Source organism: Danio rerio, chromosome 4 (assembly GCF_049306965.1).
Source record: "Danio rerio strain Tuebingen ecotype United States chromosome 4, GRCz12tu, whole genome shotgun sequence".
In the NCBI taxonomy this organism is placed as follows: Eukaryota; Metazoa; Chordata; class Actinopteri; order Cypriniformes; family Danionidae; genus Danio; species Danio rerio.
Window position 1 is genome coordinate 34,805,825 of NC_133179.1, and position 23,215 is coordinate 34,829,039.

Below are 23,215 nucleotides of genomic sequence, written 5' to 3' on the forward strand. Positions count from 1 at the left end.
TATGAATTATAGACTTTAATTATATTTAGAGATATCAGAAACTGCAAGAGAAAAATGGGGGTGAGTTTACAATTGATTATAGAGATATGGAAGAACAGGTGAATAAAAAGATATGTGCTAGTCATGATTGACAGCTATAGTGAATGGCTGGAGGAGTGGCCAGCAAGCAAGGAGGACAGTCAGACAGTGATGAAGTGTTTAATGAAAGACGATCTAGAAACAAAAAGATGTTGAGTAAAAATTAGTTTGGATAATGATAAACGCTGAAATAATGAATATTTTAAATTGCAGCAAGTAATGGGCCTGAAGCATGAATTTAGGGAGGGTGTAAGACTAATAATTACAGGGAAAGTAGAGAAAATTGATACAAATTTAAAAACAATCTGCAAAAATCTGTGTGTAAGCATGTATTGGTGTGGGAGCTGAACACGCTGCAACACCAATGCATGAGGCCAACTGTATATTAGATACAGGCCAGCACAAAAAGGGGAACCGAAAACCACATTGAATTCTAAAATAGAAAGAGAAAATAAGACTGATTTACTAGCATATCACAATCTGACAGAAAGTGTGTGATTAAGTGTGTATGGACGTTTCCCAGAGATGGGTTACAGCTGGAAGGGCATACGCTGTGTAAAACAATTATGAATAAGTTGGCGATTCATTCCACTGTGGTGGACCCAGATTAATAAAGGAACTAAGCCTTAAAGAAAATGAATTAATTAATTAATTAATTGGACAAATTAGATTGGAGAAAATTTAGGAGAAATTAAATAAATAATCACATTTTAAAATTATTTTATTTTACACACGTTAGTTTTTTAAAGTTTTTTAAATTATTTTTATTCTTTTATTTTAGACATATTATTTTTTTAATCTTTTATGTGAAGACATTCTTTATGTTTTTTATTATCTTTTAGTTTAAGAAATTTTTATGCTTTTTATCTTTTATTTTAAGACATTTGTATGTTTTTTTTCGTAATCTTTTATTTTAAGACATTTTAAGATTATTTTATTTTAAACATCATTATGAGTTTAAGATTCTTTTATTTGAAGATGATTTTAAGATTCTTTTATTTGAACACATTTTTGAAGATTATTTTAGTTTGAGCCATTGTTGTTTTTAAATCTTTAATTTATCTTTAAGATTTTTATTTTAAGCCATTGTGGTTTTTGAACCTTTTATTTAAAAAGATTCTTAAGATTTTTATTTTATTTTAATCACATTGTTGTGTTTTTGATTTTCCCATTTTAAGACATTGAGAAAAAAAAGGAATCTAGTTTAAATATGTTTGAATTTTGGTTTTAATCATTTGGTGACGAGTTTGAGTTGTTAGTTTAATAATATTGTTAATGTTATTGTTAAGTTCTGAATCTTTTATTTTAATAATTGTTGAGTTGAATCCTACTTTGAAGTTGTTGATTTTTCATCCTAAATCTCAATTGTAATTTTTGTGCTGTAATGAATTTAAAATGTTGAAATTCAGTTTGAACTATTCAGGGGGGTTATAATTTTGTATTAGTGAATTTCTAATTCCAATCACATGTGTTTTCACTGGTGTTGATCTTTGATCGTAATTATACAGTGGGATTTTAATTAGAGCATATCTTTATGGGTGTGGATTTCCTTTTAATCAGATTTTTATTTTTTTATGTTGGAGTTTTTAAATTTTGTTTACATTTTTATTGTTGTCATTCTTATTCTAATTTTGTTGGGGAAGAAGAAGAAAAAATTACCGTTATTGATAAAGTATATAATAATGGAAAATTTTAATAATTGGTTAATTGGAAGTTAATAAGAGTGTTGGGAGTAATAAGCCTAAATATAGCAAATAAAATCCTTATTAAAAGAAGATATCTAAGTGACTTCAAGAGGGAAGAGACTGCACCACTGAAGAGGAGAACCAAGAGTGTAGAAATTATAAACTGAATCTAAAAAAGTTAAAGAAATTTAGTTGAAAGGGGTTATAGGTATCATCTAACATAATGAATGAGCACTATAATGTTAACGATTGTTTTGAATAAGAGGTAAAACAAAGATTTAGGCAAAGGCCTGCAGTAATGACAATGGGACATTTTTGTGGAGATTTGATTATCTGTTTTTGTTTTTCTCTGCTCCAGAGAGGAGCAGAAAAGGGGAATTGTTGGAGAAAAGGAATTTATTTTCATTACTTTTGTGTTTTTTTATTAGGAAAATGTTTAGACTAACAACAGATTAATCAATCTTTTCTATTGTATTATAAAACATCTTGACCTGACAAACTTCCTCTTTTTTACTGTGCTGCATACTTTTTAGAAGAACTGCTGACAAGTGGAAAAAGCAGAATAAGAATAAATTTAGGTTTGTTCCAGAACTATAGTCTAGACATGTCACAAGTTGTCATGATGCTTGTAGAAGTGTGAAATATATTAAAGATGCACGGAAGTGTTCAGTTCTGGTATGCAGAGAAAGGCTGCAGAAAGAGGAAGTAATGTCCAGGGGTTACAAAGGGCCAAGGGACTGCAGAATGACTGATAAGTGACGTTAAACCAAAACTCCACCTGTTAAGGTCAGTTGTGTATATATGCTGGAGTCAGGAAATGTATGTTAGTTGCAAACATCTTGAATGTAATTCTTGTATTGCATTGGGGTAACGTAACCCAGAGCTCTGTCATCGAATTATTCATTTGTATCTAATAAATTACTAATATTTTTAGCATTGAAGAAAAACCCTCTCCAGACCTTTTCTTATTGAACACGCATGAGACTCTTAATCTCAGAGTCCTGGGTTCGAGCCCCACGTTGGGCGTTTCTGTTACTTTTCTCTCTCTCTCTCAGCAAACTTACATTAGGGTTCATATAGCAGACCTTTTGAGACAAAGTTACGCGTTTCTACCACTGTAGATGACCTTTCTCTAAGTCTCTGTGGTGCAATAGGTTAGCGCGTTCGGCTGTTCCCTGAAAGGTTAGTGGTTCAAGCCCACCCAGGGACAAATTATGCATTTTGCTGCCTTGCAACTGCTAACACGTGCACTGGGCATATATCCAGGGCCACATTCTGTCCAGCATTACAAGATGAAATCAGGATTTAGCAGAACATTGTCACGGGTAGGGAAGGTATTACTGTAAACGGTGTCTAACTCTTCAAATGGCTCCTCATCAGCTCGGCTAGCTCACTCGGTAGAGCGTAAGACTCTTAATCGCAGGGTCGTGGCTTAGATCCCCACGTTGGGCATTTCTGTTGCCTCTCTCTCTCAGCAAACTTTCATTAGGGTTCATATAGCAGACCATTTGAAACAAAGTTCCGGCTTTCTACCACTGTAGGTGACCTCTTACTAAGTCTCTGTGGCGCAATAGGTTAGCGCGTTCGGCTGTTAACTGAAAGGTTGGTGGTTCAAGCCCACCCAGGGACGAATTAGGCATTTTGCTGCCTTGCAACTGCTAACACGTGCACTGGGCATATATCCTGGGCCACATTCTGTCCAGCGTTAAAAAATGAAATTAGGATTTAGCAGAAGGTTGACACGGGTAGGGAAGGTATTACAGTAAACGTTGTCTAGCTCTTGAAAGGCCTCCTCATCAGCTCGTCTAGTTCAGTCGGTATAGCATGAGACTCTTAATCTCAGGGTCGTGGGTTCGAGCCCCACGTTGGGTGTTTCTGTTGCCTCTCTCTCTCTCAGCAAACTTTCATTAGGGTTTATATAGCAGACCTTTTGAAACAAAGTTACGCCTTTCTACCACTATAGTTGATGTTTTACTAAGTCTCTGTGGTGCAATCGGTTAGCGCGTTTGGCTGTTAACTGTTAGGTTGGTGGTTCAAGTCTACCCAGGGACGAATTAGGCATTTTGCTACCTTTCAACTGCTAACACGTGCACTGGGCATTTATCCTGGGCCACATTCTGTCCAGCGTTACAAAATGAAATCTGGATTTAGCAGAAGATTGTCACGGGTAGGGAAGGTATTACTGTAAACGGTGTCCAGCTCTTGAAAGGACTCCTCATCAGCTCGTCTAGTTCAGTCGGTAGAGCATGAGAACCTTAGTCTCAGGGTCGTGGGTTCGAGCCCCACGTTGGGTGTTTCTGTTGCCTCTCTCTCTCTCTCTCAGCAAACTTTCATTAGGGTTCATATAGCAGACCTTTTGAAACAAAGTTCCGCCTTTCTACCACTGTAAGTGACATCTTATTAAGTCTCTGTGGCGCAATCGGTTAGCGCGTTCGGCTGTTAACTGAAAGGTTGGTGGTTCAAGCCCACCCAGGGACGAATTAGGCATTTTGCTGCCTTGCAACTGCAAACATGTGCACTGGGCATATATCCTGGGCCACATTCTGTCCAGCGTTACAAGATGAAATCAGGATTTAGCAGAACATTCTCACGGGTAGGGAAGGTGTTACTGAAAACGGTGTCTTGCTCCTGAAAGAGCTTTGCATCAGCCCGGCTAGCTCAGTCGGTAGAGGATGAGACTCTTAATCTCAGGGTTGTGGGTTCGAGCCCCACGTTGGGCGTTTCTGTTACTTTTCTCTCTCTCTTACAGCAAACTGACATTAGGGTTCATATAGCAGACCTTTTGATACAGAGTTACGCCTTTCTACCACTGTAGGTTACCTTTTCCTAAGTCTCTGTGGCACAATAGGGTAGCTTGTAGGCTGTTAACTGATAGGTTGGTGGTTCAAGCCCACCCATGGACGAATTAGGCATTTTGCTGCCTTGCAACTGCTAACACGTGTACTGGGCATATATCCTGGGCCACATTCTGTCCAGCGTTACAAGATGAAATCAGGATTTAGCAGAACATTGTCACGGGTAGGGAAGGTATTACTGTAAACGGTGTCTAACTCTTCAAATGGCCCCTCATCAGCTCGGCTAGCTCACTCGGTAGAGCGTAAGACTCTTAATCTCAGGGTCGTGGCTTAGATCCCCACGTTGGGCATTTCTGTTGCCTCTCTCTCTCAGCAAACTTTTATTAGGGTTCATATAGCAGACCATTTGAAACAAAGTTCCGGCTTTCTACCACTGTAGGTGACCTCTTACTAAGTCTCTGTGGCGCTATCGGTTAGCGCATTCGGCTGTTAGCTGAAAGGTTGGTGGTTCAAGCCCACCCAGGGACGAATTAGGCATTTTGCTGCCTTGCAACTGCTAACACGTGCACTGGGCATATATCCTGGGCCACATTCTGTCCAGCGTTAAAAAATGAAATTAGGATTTAGCAGAAGGTTGACACGGGTAGGGAAGGTATTACAGTAAACGGTGATTAGCTCTTGAAAGGCCTCCTCATCAGCTCGTCTAGTTCAGTCGGTATAGCATGAGACTCTTATTCTCAGGGTCGTGGATTCGAGCCCCACGTTGGGTGTTTCTGTTGCCTCTCTCTCTCTCAGCAAACTTTCATTAGGGTTTATATAGCAGACCTTTTGAAACAAAGTTACGCCTTTCTACCACTATAGGTGATATTTTACTAAGTCTCTGTGTCGCAGTCGGTTAGCGCGTTCGGCTGTTAACTGTTAGGTTGGTGGTTCAAGTCTACCCAGGGACGAATTAGGCATTTTGCTACCTTTCAACTGCTAACACGTGCACTGGGCATTTATCCTGGGCCACATTCTGTCCAGCGTTACAAAATGAAATCAGGATTTAGCAGAAGATTGTCACGGGTAGGGAAGGTATTACTGTAAACGGTGTCTAGCTCTTGAAAGGACTCCTCATCAGCTCGTCTAGTTCAGTCGGTAAAGCATGAGAACCTTAGTCTCAGGGTCGTGGGTTCGAGCCCCACGTTGGGTGTTTCTGTTGCCTCTCTCTCTCAGCAAACTTTCATTAGGGTTCATATAGCAGACCTTTTGAAACAAAGTTCCGCCTTTCTACCACTGTAAGTGACATCTTATTAAGTCTCTGTGGCGCAATCGGTTAGCGCGTTCGGCTGTTAACTGAAAGGTTGGTGGTTCAAGCCCACCCAGGGACGAATTAGGCATTTTGCTGCCTTGCAACTGCTAACATGTGCACTGGGCATATATCCTGGGCCACATTCTGTCCAGCGTTACAAGATGAAATCAGGATTTAGCAGAACATTCTCACGGGTAGGGAAGGTGATACTGAAAACGGTGTCTAGCTCTTGAAAGAGCTTTGCATCGGCCAGGCTAGCTCAGTCGGTAGAGCATGAGACTCTTAATCACAGGGTCGTGGGTTCGAGCCCCACGTTGGGCGTTTCTGTTACTTTTCTCTCTCTCTTACAGCAAACTGACATTAAGGTTCATATAACAGACCTTTTGATACAGAGTTACGCCTTTCTACCACTGTAGGTTACCTTTTCCTAAGTCTCTGTGGTGCAATAGGGTAGCTTGTAGGCTGTTAACTGATAGGTTGGTGGTTCAAGCCCACCCAGGGACGAGTTAGGCATTTTGCTGCCTTGCAACTGCTAACACGTGCACTGGGCATATATCCTGGGCCACATTCTGTCCAGCGTTAAAAAATGAAATTAGGATTTAGCAGAAGGTTGACACGGGTAGGGAAGGTATTACAGTAAACGGTGTCTAGCTCTTGAAAGGCCATTATCAGCTCGTCTAGCTCTGTCGGTACAGCATGAGACTCTTAATCTCAGGGTCGTGGGTTCGTGCCCCACGTTGGGTGTTTCTGTTGCCTCTTTCTCTCTCAGCAAACTTTCATTAGGGTTTATATAGCAGACCTTTTGAAACAAAGTTACGCCTTTCTACCACTATAGGTGACGTCTTACTAAGTCTCTGTGGCGCAATCGGTTAGCGCGTTCGGCTGTTAACTGAAAGGTTGGTGCTTCAAGCCCACCCAGGGACGAATTAGGCATTTTGCTGCCTTAAAACTGCTAACATGTGCACTGGGCATATATCCTGGGCCACATTCTGTCCAGCGTTACAAGATGAAATCAGGATTTAGCAGAAGGTTGTCACGGGTAGGGAAGGTGTTGCTCAAAACGCTGTCTAGCTCTAGAAAGAGCTTTGCATAGACCTGGCTAGCTCAGTCGGTAGGACATGAGACTCTTAATCTCATGGTCGTGGGTTCGGGCCCCACGTTGGGCGTTTCTGTTACTTTTCTCTCTCTCTTACAGCAAACTTACATTAGGGTTCATATAGCAGACCTTTTGATACAGAGTTACGCCTTTCTACCACTGTAGGTTACCTTTCCCTAAGTCTCTGTGGCGCAATAGGTTAGCTTGTAGGCTGTTAACTGATAGGTTGGTGGTTCAAGCCCACCAAGGGACGAGTTAGGCATTTTGCTGCCTTGCAACTGCTAACACGTGCACTGGGCATATATCCAGGGCCACATTCTGTCCAGCGTTACAAGATGAAATTAGGATTTAGCAGAAGGTTGTCACGGGTAGGGAAGGTATTACTGTAAACGGTGTCTAGCTCTTGTAAGGACTCCTCATCAGCTCAGCTAGTTCAGTCGGTAGAGCATGAGAGTCTTAATCTCAGGGTCGTGGGTTCGAGCCCCACGTTGGGTGTTTCTGTTGCCTCTCTCTCTCTCAGCAAACTTACAATGGGGTTTATAAAGCAGACGTTTTGAAACAAAGTTCCGCCTTTCTACCACTGTAGGTGACCTCTTACTAAGTCTTTGTGGCGCAATAGGTTAGCGCGTTCGGCTGTTAACTGTAAGGTTGGTGGATCAAGCCTACCCAGGGACGAATTAGGCATTTTGCTGCCTTGCAACTGCTAACAAGTGCACTGGGCATATATCCTGGGCCACATTCTGTCCAGCGTTAAAAAATGAAATCAGGATTTAGCAGAAGATTGTCACAGGTAGGGAAGGTATTACTGTAAACGGTGTCTAGCTCTTGTAAGGACTCCTCATCAGCTCAGCTAGTTCAGTAGGTAGACTATGAGACCCTTAATCTCAGGGTCGTGGGTTCGAGCCCCACATTGGGTGTTTCTGTAGCCTCTCTCTCTCTCTCTCAGCAAACTTACATTAGGTTGCAAATAGCAGACCTTTTGAAACAAAGTTCCGCCTTTCTACCACTGTAGGTGACTTTTTATTAAGTCTCTTTGGCGCAATAGGTTAGCGCGTTCGGCTGTTAACTGAAAGGTTGGTGGTTCAAGCCCACCCAGCGACGAATTAGGCATTTTGCTGCCTTGCAACTGCTAACATGTGCACTGGGCATATATCCTGGGCCACATTCTGTCCAGCGTTACAAGATGAAATCAGGATTTAGCAGAAGATTGTCACGGGTAGGGAAGGTGTTACTGTAAACGGTGTCTAGCTCTTGAAAGGACTCCTCATCAGCTCGTCTAGTTCAGTCGGTAGCGTATGAGAACCTTAATCTCAGGGTTGTGGGTTCGAGCCCCACGTTGAGTGTTACTGTTGCCTCTCTCTCTTTCAGCAAACTTTCATTAGGGTTCATATAGCAGACCTTTTGAAACAAAGTTACGCCTTTCTACCACTGTAGGTGACCTCTTACTAAGTCTCTGTGGCGCAATAGGTTAGCAAGTTTGGCTGTTAGCTGAAAGGTTGGTGGTTCAAGCCCACCCAGGGACGAATTAGGCATTTTGCTGCCTTGCAACTGCTAACATGTGCACTGGGCACATAGCCTGGGCCACATTCTGTCCAGCGTTACAAGATGAAATCAGGATTTAGCAGAACATTGTCACGGGTAGGGAAGGTGTTACTGAAAACGGTGTCTAGCTCTTGAAAGAGCTTTGCATTGGCCCGGCTAGCTCAGTCGGTAGAGCATGAGACTCTTAATCTCAGTGTCATGGGTTCGAGCCACACGTTGGGCGTTTCTGTTACTTTTCTCTCTCTTACAGCAAACTTACATTAGGTTTCATATAGCAGACCTTTTGATACAGAGTTACGCCTTTCTACCACTGTAGGTTACCTTTCCCTAAGTCTCTGTGGTGCAATAGGTTAGCATCCGAGAGCCAGGGTGCAGGAGGAATGGCACGGGCTGGTCTGGATGCAAGAGGATATAATCGGTCAAGACATGATGCTAGTGTGGAGCAGAGTGTATCAGTGGCACTGTTCGTATCAAGTGCAGAGAGTTTGCAAGATGGAGGAAGAGAGTCTGAAACAATGGTGGATAGTCTATTGGGTGAGAGAGATCGTAGGTTTCTGCGAAAGGTAACCAGTGTTGGAGTGTGTGGCGGCTCAGGAGTAATGTGGATGTTGAGAGACAGAAGGAACAGAACAGAACAGAACATCACTATATATAAGAAATAGAGTACTTAATCAACTCATTTGTGGCTATTGTTTCTTGCTCAGACTTACCTGATTTCTGTTTGTTAATGACTCTCATATAAAGAAACTGTTGAAGCAAGTGTTGAAGAGAAGTTATTTTGATTCTGTTCATTGTTTTATTTTTTTTAAACAGGACATTTTTATTGTTTTGTTAATTTTAAACAGGATGAAGTGTCCAAACACAGAGAAAAACTCCTGCTGAAGCGACTGATCTCCACACTGTTATAAAGATGGCGTTTATTAAAGAGGAGAGTGAAGATGTGACGATTGAAGAAACATTCACAGTCAAACAGGAAGATCTGCAGGAACAAACAGGTTGGTTTTCATTCTCAGAGACCAACTCAGTCATTTGATTCTCATTTAGATATTTTAATAATAAGAATAATAAATTAAATCCATCTTGCAGCCCTGAGTGTGCTGCCTAGTTCTCCTAAATGCACATAAGCACTCATTGAAAGACAGGAATGAGTTTCATTTGTCACTTGTTCTCATGTCTTTTGTCATTATTTTATGTATTATTAGTCTCCCATTTTCTCTACCTTCTTAAGGTTATTGCTTTTCTTGTTCTTCTACTGTTTGTAAAGTGTCCTTGAGCACTGGCGCTATATAAAATAAATAAAAACAACAAATTAAAGTTTAACTGAGTTGAGGATATTTGACCTACAGTATTAGATATCTGCTATTACAGTGATAGTGTTGGCTTAGTACTTTCCATTTGCATATGTCACATTGATCACAATTCCCTTTTTTTCATCAACTTCTTTATGGGTTTAAACTTGTTTGTAGTAGTTGTTACTAGTTCTCACTGATAGTATGCAGAATTACATCATTATTATAATAACTAATTACCAGGACAGACCGTTCTGGACAGATTGTTGTGCATAGATTTAGTTTATTATAGTTTATATAGTTATTATATAGTTTAGTATAGTTAGTAAAACTTTTATTCATTTGTTTTTTATTTTAAAGAAAGTTTATTTTGGAAAAAAGTGTGTGGATCCTAGTCGAGCTCTCTTGTTTTAACGCAATATTTAAGATTTTTTGCTAAGAAATATCTAAAATATTTTAACATTATTATTAATTTAGTATAGTATCATTAAATGTATAAAATTGGAATATTATTTGATAAGACAAATAAAAATCTTTTTCATCTGGGGCATTTGAAAAATTCCTTAATCTAAAATTTCATTCATAATGGTCTTAAAAATGTCTTTAAAAGTCTTAAATTTAACTTGGTGAAACCTGCAGAAACCCTGATTTAAAGTATGTCAGAAATGTGGATGCCCTTAATTTAAAATATGCTGAATGAAATGGACACTAAAATAATTAATTATTATTATAAAACATTGTACAGTATTCTAAACTATATGTTGTTGTTGTGGGACGACGTGAGACAAAACAAACAAATTATAGTGGAACAATAACGTTTAGCATTGCACTGACTACAACTGGCCAACAAACTAGTCTAAAATAACTTTTGCTGCTTAAGAAATGGATTACAGCATGCTGATAATATGCAAACATTTGAGTGTAAAGTTCGTCAGAATATTGACCATATTCTTCATGTACCAGCAGGTGGCACCATTAGAATCTTTTTGCTTGAGACTTTTTCTCAAAAGAAAATGTTTTGTGTTCAAAGAGGAAAAAGTGTTTGTTTTTTACCCAGACATTTAAAATAATATATTTTAGAGCAGTAATCACAGTACCATGAAGCCGAATCTTATACTGGCCCATGCCTATTGCTGCTTGATGTTGCAACGTCATATTTTCTTAGTTTATTTTTCTTTGTACAGACATAAACACACTTGTTTGCAGAGCAAGTAGTGTGACCATTTTCTGAGGTTTATTATTCCTGGTCATTTCTCCAATAGGCAACTAAAGTTGCAAAACAATAGCATATGAGATTGGGGCCCTGTTCCAGAAAGAAGGATAAGTGTAAAGTATTTTAACCCTGAAATGAGAGAAACTCTGGGTTTTCCGTTTCAAAATGGCTGGTTTGTCAATTTCGAGAAAGCAGGGTAAGTCAAGCCTGTCTCTGAAAGAGAGTTTTCTGTCGGTCTCCTCCCCTTTTTAAAAGATGAAGCGGTATTTCTCACTTAGCCGTACATTTCCAGCCACCTATTTCTATGTCCATTTTGGGTAGGCTATGAGCATAAAAAATTGGTTGATGGAAACGTCATGATGCACATAACTTTTGAAATATTGGCATAAAAAACATGCGCATAACTGAGGACAAACTTTTTATTCGATAAGAGAAGATAAACTTACGTAAACAACGCAAGCACTTTTACTGAACAAATTCCAGTATGTGTGTTTAAAAAGGTTTGTTATAAGAGATCATATGATGATGAAAATGTGTGTGAATGCACAAACCAGCAGGCTGAGAACATTATAAACATCTGAAATGTTGTTTTGGTCATTCTAAAACACCTGAACCGTTTCAGTATTCATGTTATTATATTATTAATGTTGTAGGGATAGTTTACAGTTTAACCCAAAGAATGACCAGTCTGGTAGATGAAGAAGAGCCGGAGTCAATTTAAATAAATAAATCAAGTTCACTGAAGATAGTTTGCAGTTTCATTCCGCAGAAGCCAGCTTCAACACTCGCAAGGAGTTCCTAGGCCGCACTGCTTACAGTCTCAACAATCGAACAATTATACTCTTTACACAAGTCCAGAAAGGGTGGGATCCAGGTAAACAGTTCTCATTGTTTACAACAGAAATAGACAATTCTAAATACATGCGTCAAAGAAACATAGTATCTACTTCCAGATATGGATGGCCTTAATGTGTGCGTCAAAGAAAGCATTGTATCTGTCTCCAGATATGGATGGCGACCTGATGCCTAGAGGTGAGGTCGCCCTAAGTTATTAGGAGCTGATCTCCGACCTGTAAAAAGGTAAACAAGGAACACAATAGACACAAAAAGACCATCTGTGTTAAAGACTCAAGGATGTTTCTTGTACGTTCAGTTGTGTTATCAGGCTGGTTCAATCAACAGTCTGCAACAATATCTTGGCTACACACAGTCTGTCTCCACACAAAAAGGAATTACATTACTATTAATTATACACAAAAAAAAAAAATCAATCAAACAGCTATAAAATTATAGGCAATATATGAGGACAATGAAACAGGTGTCTTCTTCTCCTCTGTATTGGACCTCCAGTCATAGGAACAGATAGAGAGAGAGAGAGAGAGAGAGATCTCCATGACCTATGACCTGGTTTGTGTGTCTCCTGAAAACAAAGTTAAAATAGACAGGCAAAAAGAGAAACAAGGACACAGAACATTCTTACAGTAAGCAGTTTTAACTTATTTATTAGTTAAAATCAATTCACAGTTAAATACTGAAAAACAGGATGATGAAAAGGATAAACGGTGGTCCATGATGAGACGGATTGGAAAGCAGAAATCCGAATCCTTCAGCCGTCTCACCGTTGCTGAATGTCACACTACAACGTATGTTCAAGTTTTATGAAAATGAACAAATTATTTATAACCTCAGCAAAACATCTTGTATGATGTCTTAATTAACCAATAAGGGCCAGTTAACATTGTTTGAAAGTTTGACAAAATATTATAAATCTTGGGTTTATATTTTAAAAAATAATGCGCAACGATTGAATATTTTATCTGGAAATCAATGTTTTGTCCAATATTTCATTATGACAAATAGATTTTTTTAAAATAATCTATAAAGTTGGGTTTGTAAAGGGACACATGACCTTTCTGAAAATACACATTTAATAATCACACTGAAATGAAGATATACTTTGAATTTGTCTCTGACAGTGTTGACACAATTTGAGGTTTGCTGTTTTTCTGTTTGTAGATTAATTGTAAAAAGTGCAGGAGCTTGACCAACATTAATTTCTTACAGTCTAATACAACAACTATGTGGTTGAATTAAAAATCTTAAACTTTTAATAAATTTAAAATATTTTTTTTTATTGTGATGTCTCAAAGGCACTTAGTGATAATGACCCTAAAAACGTTTTTCAAAGTTGTTTTAAAATGTTTAGATCAACTTCAAATACTGAACATCTGTGTGATTGTGTGTGTGTGTGTGTGTGTGTGTGTGTGTGTGTGTGTGAGAGAGAGAGAGAGAGAGAGAGAGCGCAAGTGTAAAGTAAAAAACGAGGGACAAATGTATCAAAAAGTCATGACTGCGACAGTGAGTGGCAAAAAAACTAAACAAAAGAAAAGACTTTTATTTTGGCGTGGCGTGTGACATCATAAGGTTGCGCCGCTCTTGTGCTGGATTCAGCTGGAGAAAGGTTTGTTTTAAAACATTTACATAAATATAAAGCGATGGATTAAAGTTTCAGGTTTTTCATCTGATGCTAAATTATGTACCTGCTGATGACAATATTATTTTACCCTTTATACAACGAAGTACTATTTTACAGTAATGAGAGCTATTGTTTGAATAAAGCAACAGAAATGTGTGTAATAAGTGTTTAATGAAGGTTTAGTTTATTAAATAGCATAATGTCATTCCATTCTAAGGTTACATCACTATATACAAGAAATGGAGTACTAGTTTTAATCAGCTGTGTCCTGCTCAGACTAGCCTGATTTCTTTTTGTTAATTACTGTCATGTAAATAAACTGTTGAAGCAAGTGCTGAAGAGACGTTATTTTGTTTCTGTTCATTGTTTTAATTATTTTAAACAGGACATTTTATAGTTTTTATTTTATTTTAAACAGGATAAAGTGTTTAAACGCAGAGAGAAAAACTCCTGCTGAAGCGACTGATCTCCACACTGTTATAAAGATGGCGTTTATTAAAGAGGAGAGTGAAGATGTGAAGATTGAAGAAACATTCACAGTCAAGCAGGAAGATCTGCAGGAACAAACAGGTTGAATTTTCATTCTCAAACACATCAAATCAGTCATTTTATCCTCATTCAGATATATTTTAATAATAAGAATACTAAATTAAATTCATCTTGCAGCCCTGAGTGTGCTGCCTAGTTCTCCTAAATGCACATAAGCACTCATTGAAAGACAGGAATGAGTTTCTTTAGTTACTTGTTCTCATGTCTTTTGTCATTATTTTATGTATTATTAGTCTCCCATTTTCACTACCTTCTCAAGATTATTGCTTTTCTTGTTCTCTTTCTGTTTGCAAAGCGCCCTTGAGCACTGGTGCTATATAAAATAAATAAAAACAATAAATTAAAAACAGGTTTAACTGAGCTGACGATGTTTGACCTACAGTATTTTCATAGAAGATATCTGCTATTACTTTGATGGTGTTGGCTCAGTACTTTCCATTTGCATGTCATGTTGATCACAATTGCCTTTTTTCATCAACTTCTTTATGAGTTTAAACCATGTTATGTTTTTGTAGTTGTTACTAGTTCTCACAGATATCATCTGAGTTAAAACTACATTATTATAATAATCGTTGGTTTCCGCTGGGTATTAAAATGTCTTAAATTCCAAAATAAAAATTTTAGGCCTTAAAAAGTCTTGAATTTTCTGAAATATTGTGCTGTAGGTCTTAAATCTTTTTTTAAACAAGTCTTCATTTTCCTTTGTTCATGTTTTGTTACCCAATCTGGCTAAAACCCTCACAATTCCCAACAATCCATCTCAATAAAACTTTTAACTTTTTAATAAAAAAAGAGGACATTTTAACTCTGTTTATCACAATGGTAAGTACTGCTGAGGACATTGACCTGGACAGATTTTTGTGCATAGATTTAGTTTATTATAGTTTTTAAAACTTTTAAAACATTTGTTCATTTGATTTGTTTTTTATTTGAATTGAATCTGCTCGCGACCAGGTTTGAGCTACCAGAACTGTTGCTATGACAACAACTCTCGGATCAGTTTTTAAGATCGTCAATAACCAAATCCAGCTAACAGAGTGATCAACGTACGAAGAACAGACCCCTGGACAAATTGTTGTGCATAGATTTACTTTATTTTAGTTTTTAAAAAATTTGTTCATTTGTTTTTCATTTTAAAGAAAGTTTATATTTGAGCTCTCTTGTTTTTACACAATATTTAAGATCTTTTGCTAAGAAATATCTAAAGTATTTTATTATTATTATTGATTTATTATTGTATTATTTAATATTTTATATTAAAATGTTTTTTGATAGGACAAATAAAAATCTTTTTCATCTGTGCCATTTGAAAAATTCCTTAGTCTAAAATTTAATTCATAATGGTCTTGAAAATGTCTTAAATTTGACATTAAATTTGACATTACATCTACAGGTGACACCTGTAGAAACCCTGATTTAACGTATGTCAGAAAAAGTGGATGACCTTGATTTGAAATATGCTAAATAAAATGGAAACTAAAATAATTAATTGTGGGATGACATGAGGCAAAATGAACAAATTATAGTGGAACAATAACGTTTAGCATTGCACTGACTACAACTGGCCAACAAACTAGTCTAAAAATGAGTTTTGCCGCTTAAGAAATGGATTACAGCATGCTGATGATATGCAAACATTTGAGTGTAGTTCATCAGTATTGACCAATTTCTTCATGTACCAGCAGGCGTCGCCATTGGAATCTTTTTGCTTTAGATCCTAAAAACAGCGTTATGCTGCTTAGGCATTGGACGATAACCGTTTACAAGGTATACCGTGGTTTAAAAAAAGGTTGAGGTTTGAAAAAACACCCATATTTTCTGCTGTACCATTCCTATATGTAAGGTTTTTTTTACATTTAGTTTTTTAGGACAACAGTATCTCCAGCAGAAAAGATATCCAAAGATGCCTTTCCTATCCAAAAATTCAGTTTTACATCGTAAAGAAATCTGTGTTTTTGAAACTAATGAAGACAGCAGAAGTCAATGATTCTTTAGTATTATTCAGCCTGACATGTTTACTGCTCCAAAATATTGTAAAAGTTTCTCAAATTAAAAAATATTGTGTTTAAAGGGGAACAAGTTTTTTTTTTTTTTTTTTTACCCAGACATTTAAAAGAGCAAATTTTAGAGCAGTAATCACAGTACTGTGAAACCGTGATATTTTTATTCAAGGTTATTAGAATTCGAATCTTATACTGGCCCATGCTTAATGCTGCTTGATGTCATATTTTCTAATTAGGGGCCAAGCACCGTAGGTGCGTAGGCACCTATTGGATCCGTTAGCGTTCCTATTATTATTATTCTTCTTCCGTTTCTTCCGTTTCTTCCGCCAGATTTGAATGGCAGCCCATATAGGCGTATGCGGGAAAGTTGTATAATTTGGCACCATGATAGAGGACAGTATTAACATTAATCAGACCAAATATGAAGTCTCAAAATCAAACTCTCTAGCGCCACCACTTGTCCAAACTTTCACATACGTTTATCATCATAACTTTTGAACCGAATGGGCTACAATCAAATTTCTTTTTTTCTCTGATTCCTTGGCTCAGTCCGATTCAAACGCACCCTATGACGTCATTTTACGTCATGAATTTTTCCGCGCTATTTTAAATTTTTCGAAAAACCTATTTGATCGAACTCGTCCTAGGCCGTTTCTCCGATTTTCACCAAAATTGAAACACATGATCTACAGACCATGCCAACCAAAAGTTATGGAATTCAAGTTGATTAGACCAACCGTTTTCGTCTAACTTGCGATCAAATTTAACGAAGGACTTGCAAAAATGGACTTGAGACGATATCTCCGTAACGCATTCACCGATTCACACCAAACTTGGTATGTGTTATGACATCTAGGGTTTGAGGTTACTTGCAGAGTTTCGGCGCACTGCCCCCTAGTGGTCCGGAGATACAAAAAACTTGCTTTTTGGCTTATAACATCTCAACCTTTCGTCCGAAACTCATAAAACTGGTCTCATTACATCCGGCAGAGCATGTCGAGTCGAATGATGTCTGATTTTCACAGGTCGGCCATTTTGGGCGTCGCCCATTTCGATTTTTGGCCAAAAATGCTATATTTTACCAACATATTCACATATCATTACAAAACATGGTAAGCATCTGGCACAATGATAGAGGACAGTATTAACATTAATCATACCACATATGAAGTCTCAAAATCAAACTCTCTAGCGCCACCACTTGTCTAAATGTTCATGTATGTTTATCATGATAACTTTTGAACCAAATGGGCTACAATCAAAATTCTTTTTTCCCCTGATTCCTTGACTCAGTCCAATTCAAACGAACCCTATGACGTCATTTTCCGTCATGAATTTTTACGCGCTATTTTTAATTATTCGAAAAACCTATTTGATCGAACTCGTCCTAGGCCGTTTCTCCGATTATCACCAAAATTTAATCACATGATCTACAGACCATGCCAACCAAAAGTTATGGAATTCAAGTTGATTTGACCAACCGTTTTCGTTTAACTTGCAATCAAATTTAACGTAGAACTTGCGAAAATGGACTTGAGACGATATCTCCGTAACGGATTCACTGATTCACACCAAACTTGGTGTGTTTTATGACAACTAGGGTTTGAGGTTATATGCGGAGTTTCGGCGCACTGCCCCCTAGTGGTCCGGAGATAAAAAAACTTGCTTTTTGGCTTATAACATCTCAACCTTTCGTCCGAAACTCATAAAACTGGTCTCATTACATCCGGCAGAGCATATCAAGCCGAGTGATGTCTGATTTTCACAGGTCAGCCATTTTGGGCGTCGCCCATTTCGATATTTGGCCAAAAATGCTATATTGTACCAACATATTCACATATCATTACAAAACATGGTATGCATCTCCAACCCCATGCCCTGAAAGTACTCAAAAACTTCAGAAGCAGCGCCACCTTTTGGCCAAAAGTGCTTGGCCCCTTAATTGCTGCTTGCAGCTATATTTTAATTATTTTTCTTTGTATAGTCATGAACACACTAGTTTGTAGAGCAAATAGTGTGACCGTTTTCTCACTTAGGATATAATAACCCCTGAGCGTTCAATGTAAGATAGGAAAGGCTGTCAAACCTCATAAAACTTTTTTGTAGAGCCTCGTATGGTGTGCTCAAGGTGCTAGAGTTTAAGATGTGATAACATTTTTAATATCCAATGTCTGTGGGATGGCGGGTTTTTTTTTTTTCACCTGAGAAGAATTAGGGGTCTGGTCAATTAAGAAGAAAAGGCAATGATTTCTGCGTGATTAGTTGACAGGTGCATTTCTTCTGGCACTGTACCAAAATTGAGGTCAAAGGATTAGGATCCATATCTTTATCACATATAGATGAAAATGATCTAAAAATATTGGCCCAAAATGTATGTAATCTAGGGCATCCCCAGAACATCAGATCTGCTGGCTCCAAACCACATCCCGGGCAAGATGAATCCGACCCTTGTAGGGATGGTATACAGTTTGACCCAAAGAATGACCAGTCTGTCAGATTAAGAAGAGCCGGAGTTAAAGATTTAAATTAAATAAAGTTTGCAGTTACATCAGCAGAAGCCAGCTTCAACACTCGCAATGAGTTCCTAGGCCGCTCTGCTTACAATCACCAATAAATAACAATTATACTCTCACATAATGTCAGTAATTGCATCATACATATAGATGTTCTAACCTGAATGGTTAAAACACAGATAGACTAGGAGCATTTCCACATGGGGTTTGTGCGTACAATTCTGAACCGTATGTTAAGCATAAAAGTCAGACATCCTCTAGACCAGGGGTGTCCAAACTACGGCCCACGGGCCATCTGGGGCCCGCAATCAGTTTTGTGGCGGCCCGTGAGGCTTTTTATAAATATTAATAGAATCTGGCCCGCTATACAAAAATAAACGTAATTCAAATAACCACTGGGTGTCGCTATTACACACCTTCAATTAGGCATTACTTCCTGTAATGAAGTAAAACTAACCGACCAAACTGAAGGAAACATAAGTGATAATCACATTTTGGTGAGACATGGCGCACCAAGAAAAAGGAAAATCAATCAGTGAAAATCAGTGCAAGAAGTTTCAGCCACGTTGGGGCAAAGAATATTTCTTCACAGAGGTCAGCGGGAAATGTGTCTGTTTAATTTGCCAGGAATCAGTTCAGTAATGAAGGAATATAATATTAAAAGACATGAATGAAACAAAGCATCAGGTCTTCAGCTCTTACACTGGTGCAGAACTAGATCAAAAAGTAAAACAATTAGCAGCTGCCCCTTCAGCACAGCACAGGAAACCCTTTACTGAAGGAGAATTTATAAAGGATGAGTGTTGCAACTGTAATTTGCCCAGAGAAGATTCAAGTTTTTTAAAAACTTAAGTCTTTCTAGAAACACAGTTGGACGACCAAAATAAAATAATTCCATAATAATATACACACACACGTCTATATATATATATATATATATATATATATATATATATATATATATATATATATATATATATATATATATATGTCTATGTGATGTATGTAAAATTTGGCCCGTAAAACTTTTTTTTTTTTTTTTTTTGCATCTGGCCCTCGGCACAAAAAGTTTGAACACTCATGCACTAGACTGTTTTAGAGCTGACTCCGGACCTGTGAAATGTTAAACCAGGGAACCAGGGACACAATCTGAGACCATCTAACCACTTTAAAACAATTCACCGTAAAAATAGCAATATCACTTTTAGACATTTTAGATAGTATTAACTCATAGAAATAACAATAGAAACAGTTGATTCCAGTCCTCAGCCCTCAGGTCCAATCAAGATCTCCATGACCTCTGACCTAGTTTGGTGGTTTCTGAAAATAGTTATAAAGAGACAGGCAAATGCACTGAACATTCTTATATTAAGCAGTGTGTTTAATATATTCCTTAGTTAAAATCATTTCAAAGATAAATACTCATTCAAATGATCAAAAATAATGAGAAACAAGATGATGAGGAAAGGATAAACGTTGATTCATGCTGAGATGGATTGGAAGGTATAAATCCAAATCTTTCACCCTGGATACATTTCTGCCAGCTTGCTCCTAGATGTGAAGCCTATGAAGCACCTTAAACTGAAAAAGACCATGTCTAATACATACAGAAGATGAGTGTACCAGTTCTATGGCATATTGACATGCTGTATCTGATATTTCCAGTCCCAGTTCATCTTCCAATTTTTGCTTTATACAATTTAGGGAAGGGGAGGCAGTTCTTTGGATCACTTCATATAACATGGACATAACAGCCCTTTGATGTGGGTCCATATTTACCAATTCATCTATCCAGCATGCTTCTGGTTGGTTCAGTGAAGGAGAGAAGTCTTTTTTAATGAAACTACGGACCTGAAGGTACCTAAAAAATTAGACTGGGGAATTTCAATGTCTGTTCTTAACTGTTGAAATGAGATAATATGCCATCTTTAAACAGGTCCTTAACACAGTTAACTCCCTTCCTAGACCATAATTGGGATGCTGAGTCTATTAGAGAGGAAGAGAATAACGCATTTAACAAAATGGGAGCAGAAGGCAATGCTTGTTTATTATTAAAGTGAGGTCTGAATTGTGACCATATTCTGAGTGATTCATTAATGACTGGGTTATTTGTAGATTATTGTTTACTCACTAAAATCGGAGCACAAAGTAGTGAGAGTAAAAACACTGGATTCGACGTGTGCTGATCCATCAGTAACCAAAGTGGGGCCTCATCATTACAGATGTTGGAAAACCAGAATATCAGTTTGTGTAAATTGGGCACCCAATAATAGTATAAGAAATTGGCATTGCCAATCCACCCTCTTCCTTTTTTCTTTTTAAGAATTCCTTTCTTATGTGAGTAGAAATACAATTTTTTTTAATGAAAAATGACTTGGGAATAAAAACAGGCACGGTCTGAAAAAGAAACAGAAATCTAGGTGGTATTGTCATTTTAATGGAATTGATCTTCCCAGCCAAAAATAAAGGGTTGACCACCAAGTCATGTCTCATTTGGATTTGTCTAATGTCATTTTAAAATTATTATTGAACAAATCCTTATATTTGCGTGTCACACTCACACCCAGATATACAAATTTATCAGGACTTACTGAAAATGGAAAGGATTGGAAGGACATTTTCTGTGCTCTATCATTGATAGCGGGAAAAAAAAAAACTCTTTGCTAGACTGACTTTGTATCCAGAAACATTTCCAAATTCTGAAATTATTGTAAGAGCTCTTTGAATGCATGTATCTGGATTTGACAGAAAAAGAAGATCATCCGATATAGCAGGAGCTTATGTTCTTGTCCCGCTCTGAAAATTCCTTGCAAGCCATCGGAGTTCATTAATATGGTTGCAAGAGGTTTGATAGCAATGTCAAAGAGCACAGGGGACAGAGGGCAGCCCTGTCTCGCTCCCCTAGAGCAGGCTGGTGATGCCCGGAAGTATCGCCTGAAGCCACACAGGAAAATTTTGTACCTGCTGTATATCTTAGGCCCCGTTTACTCTAGTGCGTTTTAGTAAAAAAAACGGCGTTTTAGAAAGAACACGATCCAGGCCCACACTACCGCTTTACCTAGCGTTTCTGAACTGCTCTCCGACCTTACCAAAACGCTGAAAACGCACATCACGTGACCACACACACACACTCCGACAAGCGCTGCAGCATTTCTACCCAGATGAGAGCTGTGCTGGGTGGACTGCTCATCAAGCATCTCCCGCTGGATCTAATCTCACTATATTTGCTAAACGTGATATTTAATTCACCTTGTTGTCTATATCTAACAACATATTCCCCGACTTTGGTCTTTTGAATCGATTACTTGTTCACAGGTAACGTGTTTTGGCTGAGCACAAAGAGAAGTTAATAATTAATGGAACCACGTACATTCTGTATATTAACTGATCGCTTGCCTTTACTTCCTATAATGTATAAACTTATTGTGCGTTATGCTTTCATAATGGCTATTATTGATTATTAAAACTGATATTCAGCAAAGCAGAGGATACGTTTCGTATTTTCAATAAAAATTAAAGGAGGCAGTGATGTTATATAGGCTCTGTTTTATTATAAATATGCATACAGTGAAGATGCAGCATGACGCCTCAGCATTTCTGCTGTCTTCCAAGTTGTTAATATTAAAATGAAAATAGGCAGTTGCTTAAATCATGTTCACATTTTATTGTTGAGAAAGTGAAACAACGTAGCCAGGATGATGTGAATGAAGTTATAAAGTACACTGTTCCCTTTGAAGATTTACCAGACATGTCCTCGAGGGTCTGTTTTCCATATCAAACTTGCGAAGTCTGAACTTACCGGGAGAGGATGCGAGATTGAACTGTGTGTGTAGACTTCTTAATATTGAGGAAAAGCCCCAATCAGATAGGCGAATGTCGGCAGCCCCGCCTCCATTTTCAGATGTCTCCGTTTTTGCCCATCCACATTGAGACGGAGCAGCAGCGTTTCAGAATGTAAACCTCTCCAACCTCTCCAGCGTTTTCGGCACTCGAAAACTCCGGCATAGTGTGGGCGGATGGCGTAACCGTAGCAAAACTTATGCGTTTTAAAATGAAACCACATTAGTGTAAACAGGGCCTTAATCACAGTCATTTTTGGTGGGCACCAGTAAACACTATGGTAAATCAGCGCTGTTTAAGAACACGCTCAGTAGCACCTACAGGTTAGTGGGAAATGGACGATTTTAAAACTTCAGTACCAGGAAAATACTATCACAGACAACACGAGGGTGTGATGGTGTTTTATCGCTCACTCGGTTACATAGGCTGAAGCAAGGAATCGTCCCCACAGAGTTTACCTGGTGCCATGAACTGAATCCTAGGAGGACACTTAAGCATATCACTGTTAAAGAGATTGTAATCTAGTTTGATGCCTAATCTGCTTTTAATTGTTTTAATTAAACTGAACTGAATGATATTAAAGTGAGGTTTACAAATTGTGGCAACAGCAGAAGGTTTGTAGTCCACAGCATGTTGTTGCAATGTTTACAGTGCTGATCCTATACTTCCATGTTTTTTTCCCACAGCAGCCTAGCTTTCGTTCTTTAAAATGGTGGCAGTGTAAAATAAGCGTATTCTCTTTCCAAGAACAAGCTGCCATTGTTCCCTCATTCATTCGTTCATTCAGAGATGCCTTTAGACATGGAGGATCACCAGAAAAGGACTGGCAATAGGAATGAAGCGTC

At 38.0% G+C, this 23,215-nt stretch overlaps 2 protein-coding genes and 3 non-coding genes across 6 annotated transcripts in view; all 5 read left to right on the forward strand.

The window, feature by feature from the left end:
* LOC137491238 (uncharacterized) overlaps positions 1-23,215 on the forward strand; it is a 1,025,816-nt gene that overhangs the window by 996,965 nt on the left and 5,636 nt on the right. Inside the window, exons 2-3 of one of the 2 annotated variants that reach the window (XM_073947857.1) lie at positions 9,333-9,482; positions 13,884-14,035. In XM_073947857.1, the coding sequence (XP_073803958.1) occupies positions 13,951-14,035 (85 nt within the window). In that variant the 5' untranslated portion in view covers positions 9,333-9,482; positions 13,884-13,950. Of the gene's footprint in view, positions 1-9,332; positions 9,483-13,410; positions 13,451-13,883; positions 14,036-23,215 lie in introns of those variants that run through there. The other variant, XM_068220383.2, reaches the window with a different exon arrangement.
* LOC137491231 (uncharacterized) overlaps positions 1-23,215 on the forward strand; it is a 498,327-nt gene that overhangs the window by 209,743 nt on the left and 265,369 nt on the right. The window lies entirely within an intron of this gene.
* trnan-guu (transfer RNA asparagine (anticodon GUU)) lies at positions 3,320-3,393 on the forward strand. Its single transcript has one exon. It is a non-coding gene; the product is annotated as a tRNA-Asn (tRNA).
* trnan-guu (transfer RNA asparagine (anticodon GUU)) lies at positions 4,168-4,241 on the forward strand. The gene has a single exon. It is a non-coding gene; the product is annotated as a tRNA-Asn (tRNA).
* Positions 5,855-5,928, forward strand: trnan-guu (transfer RNA asparagine (anticodon GUU)). Its single transcript has one exon. It is a non-coding gene; the product is annotated as a tRNA-Asn (tRNA).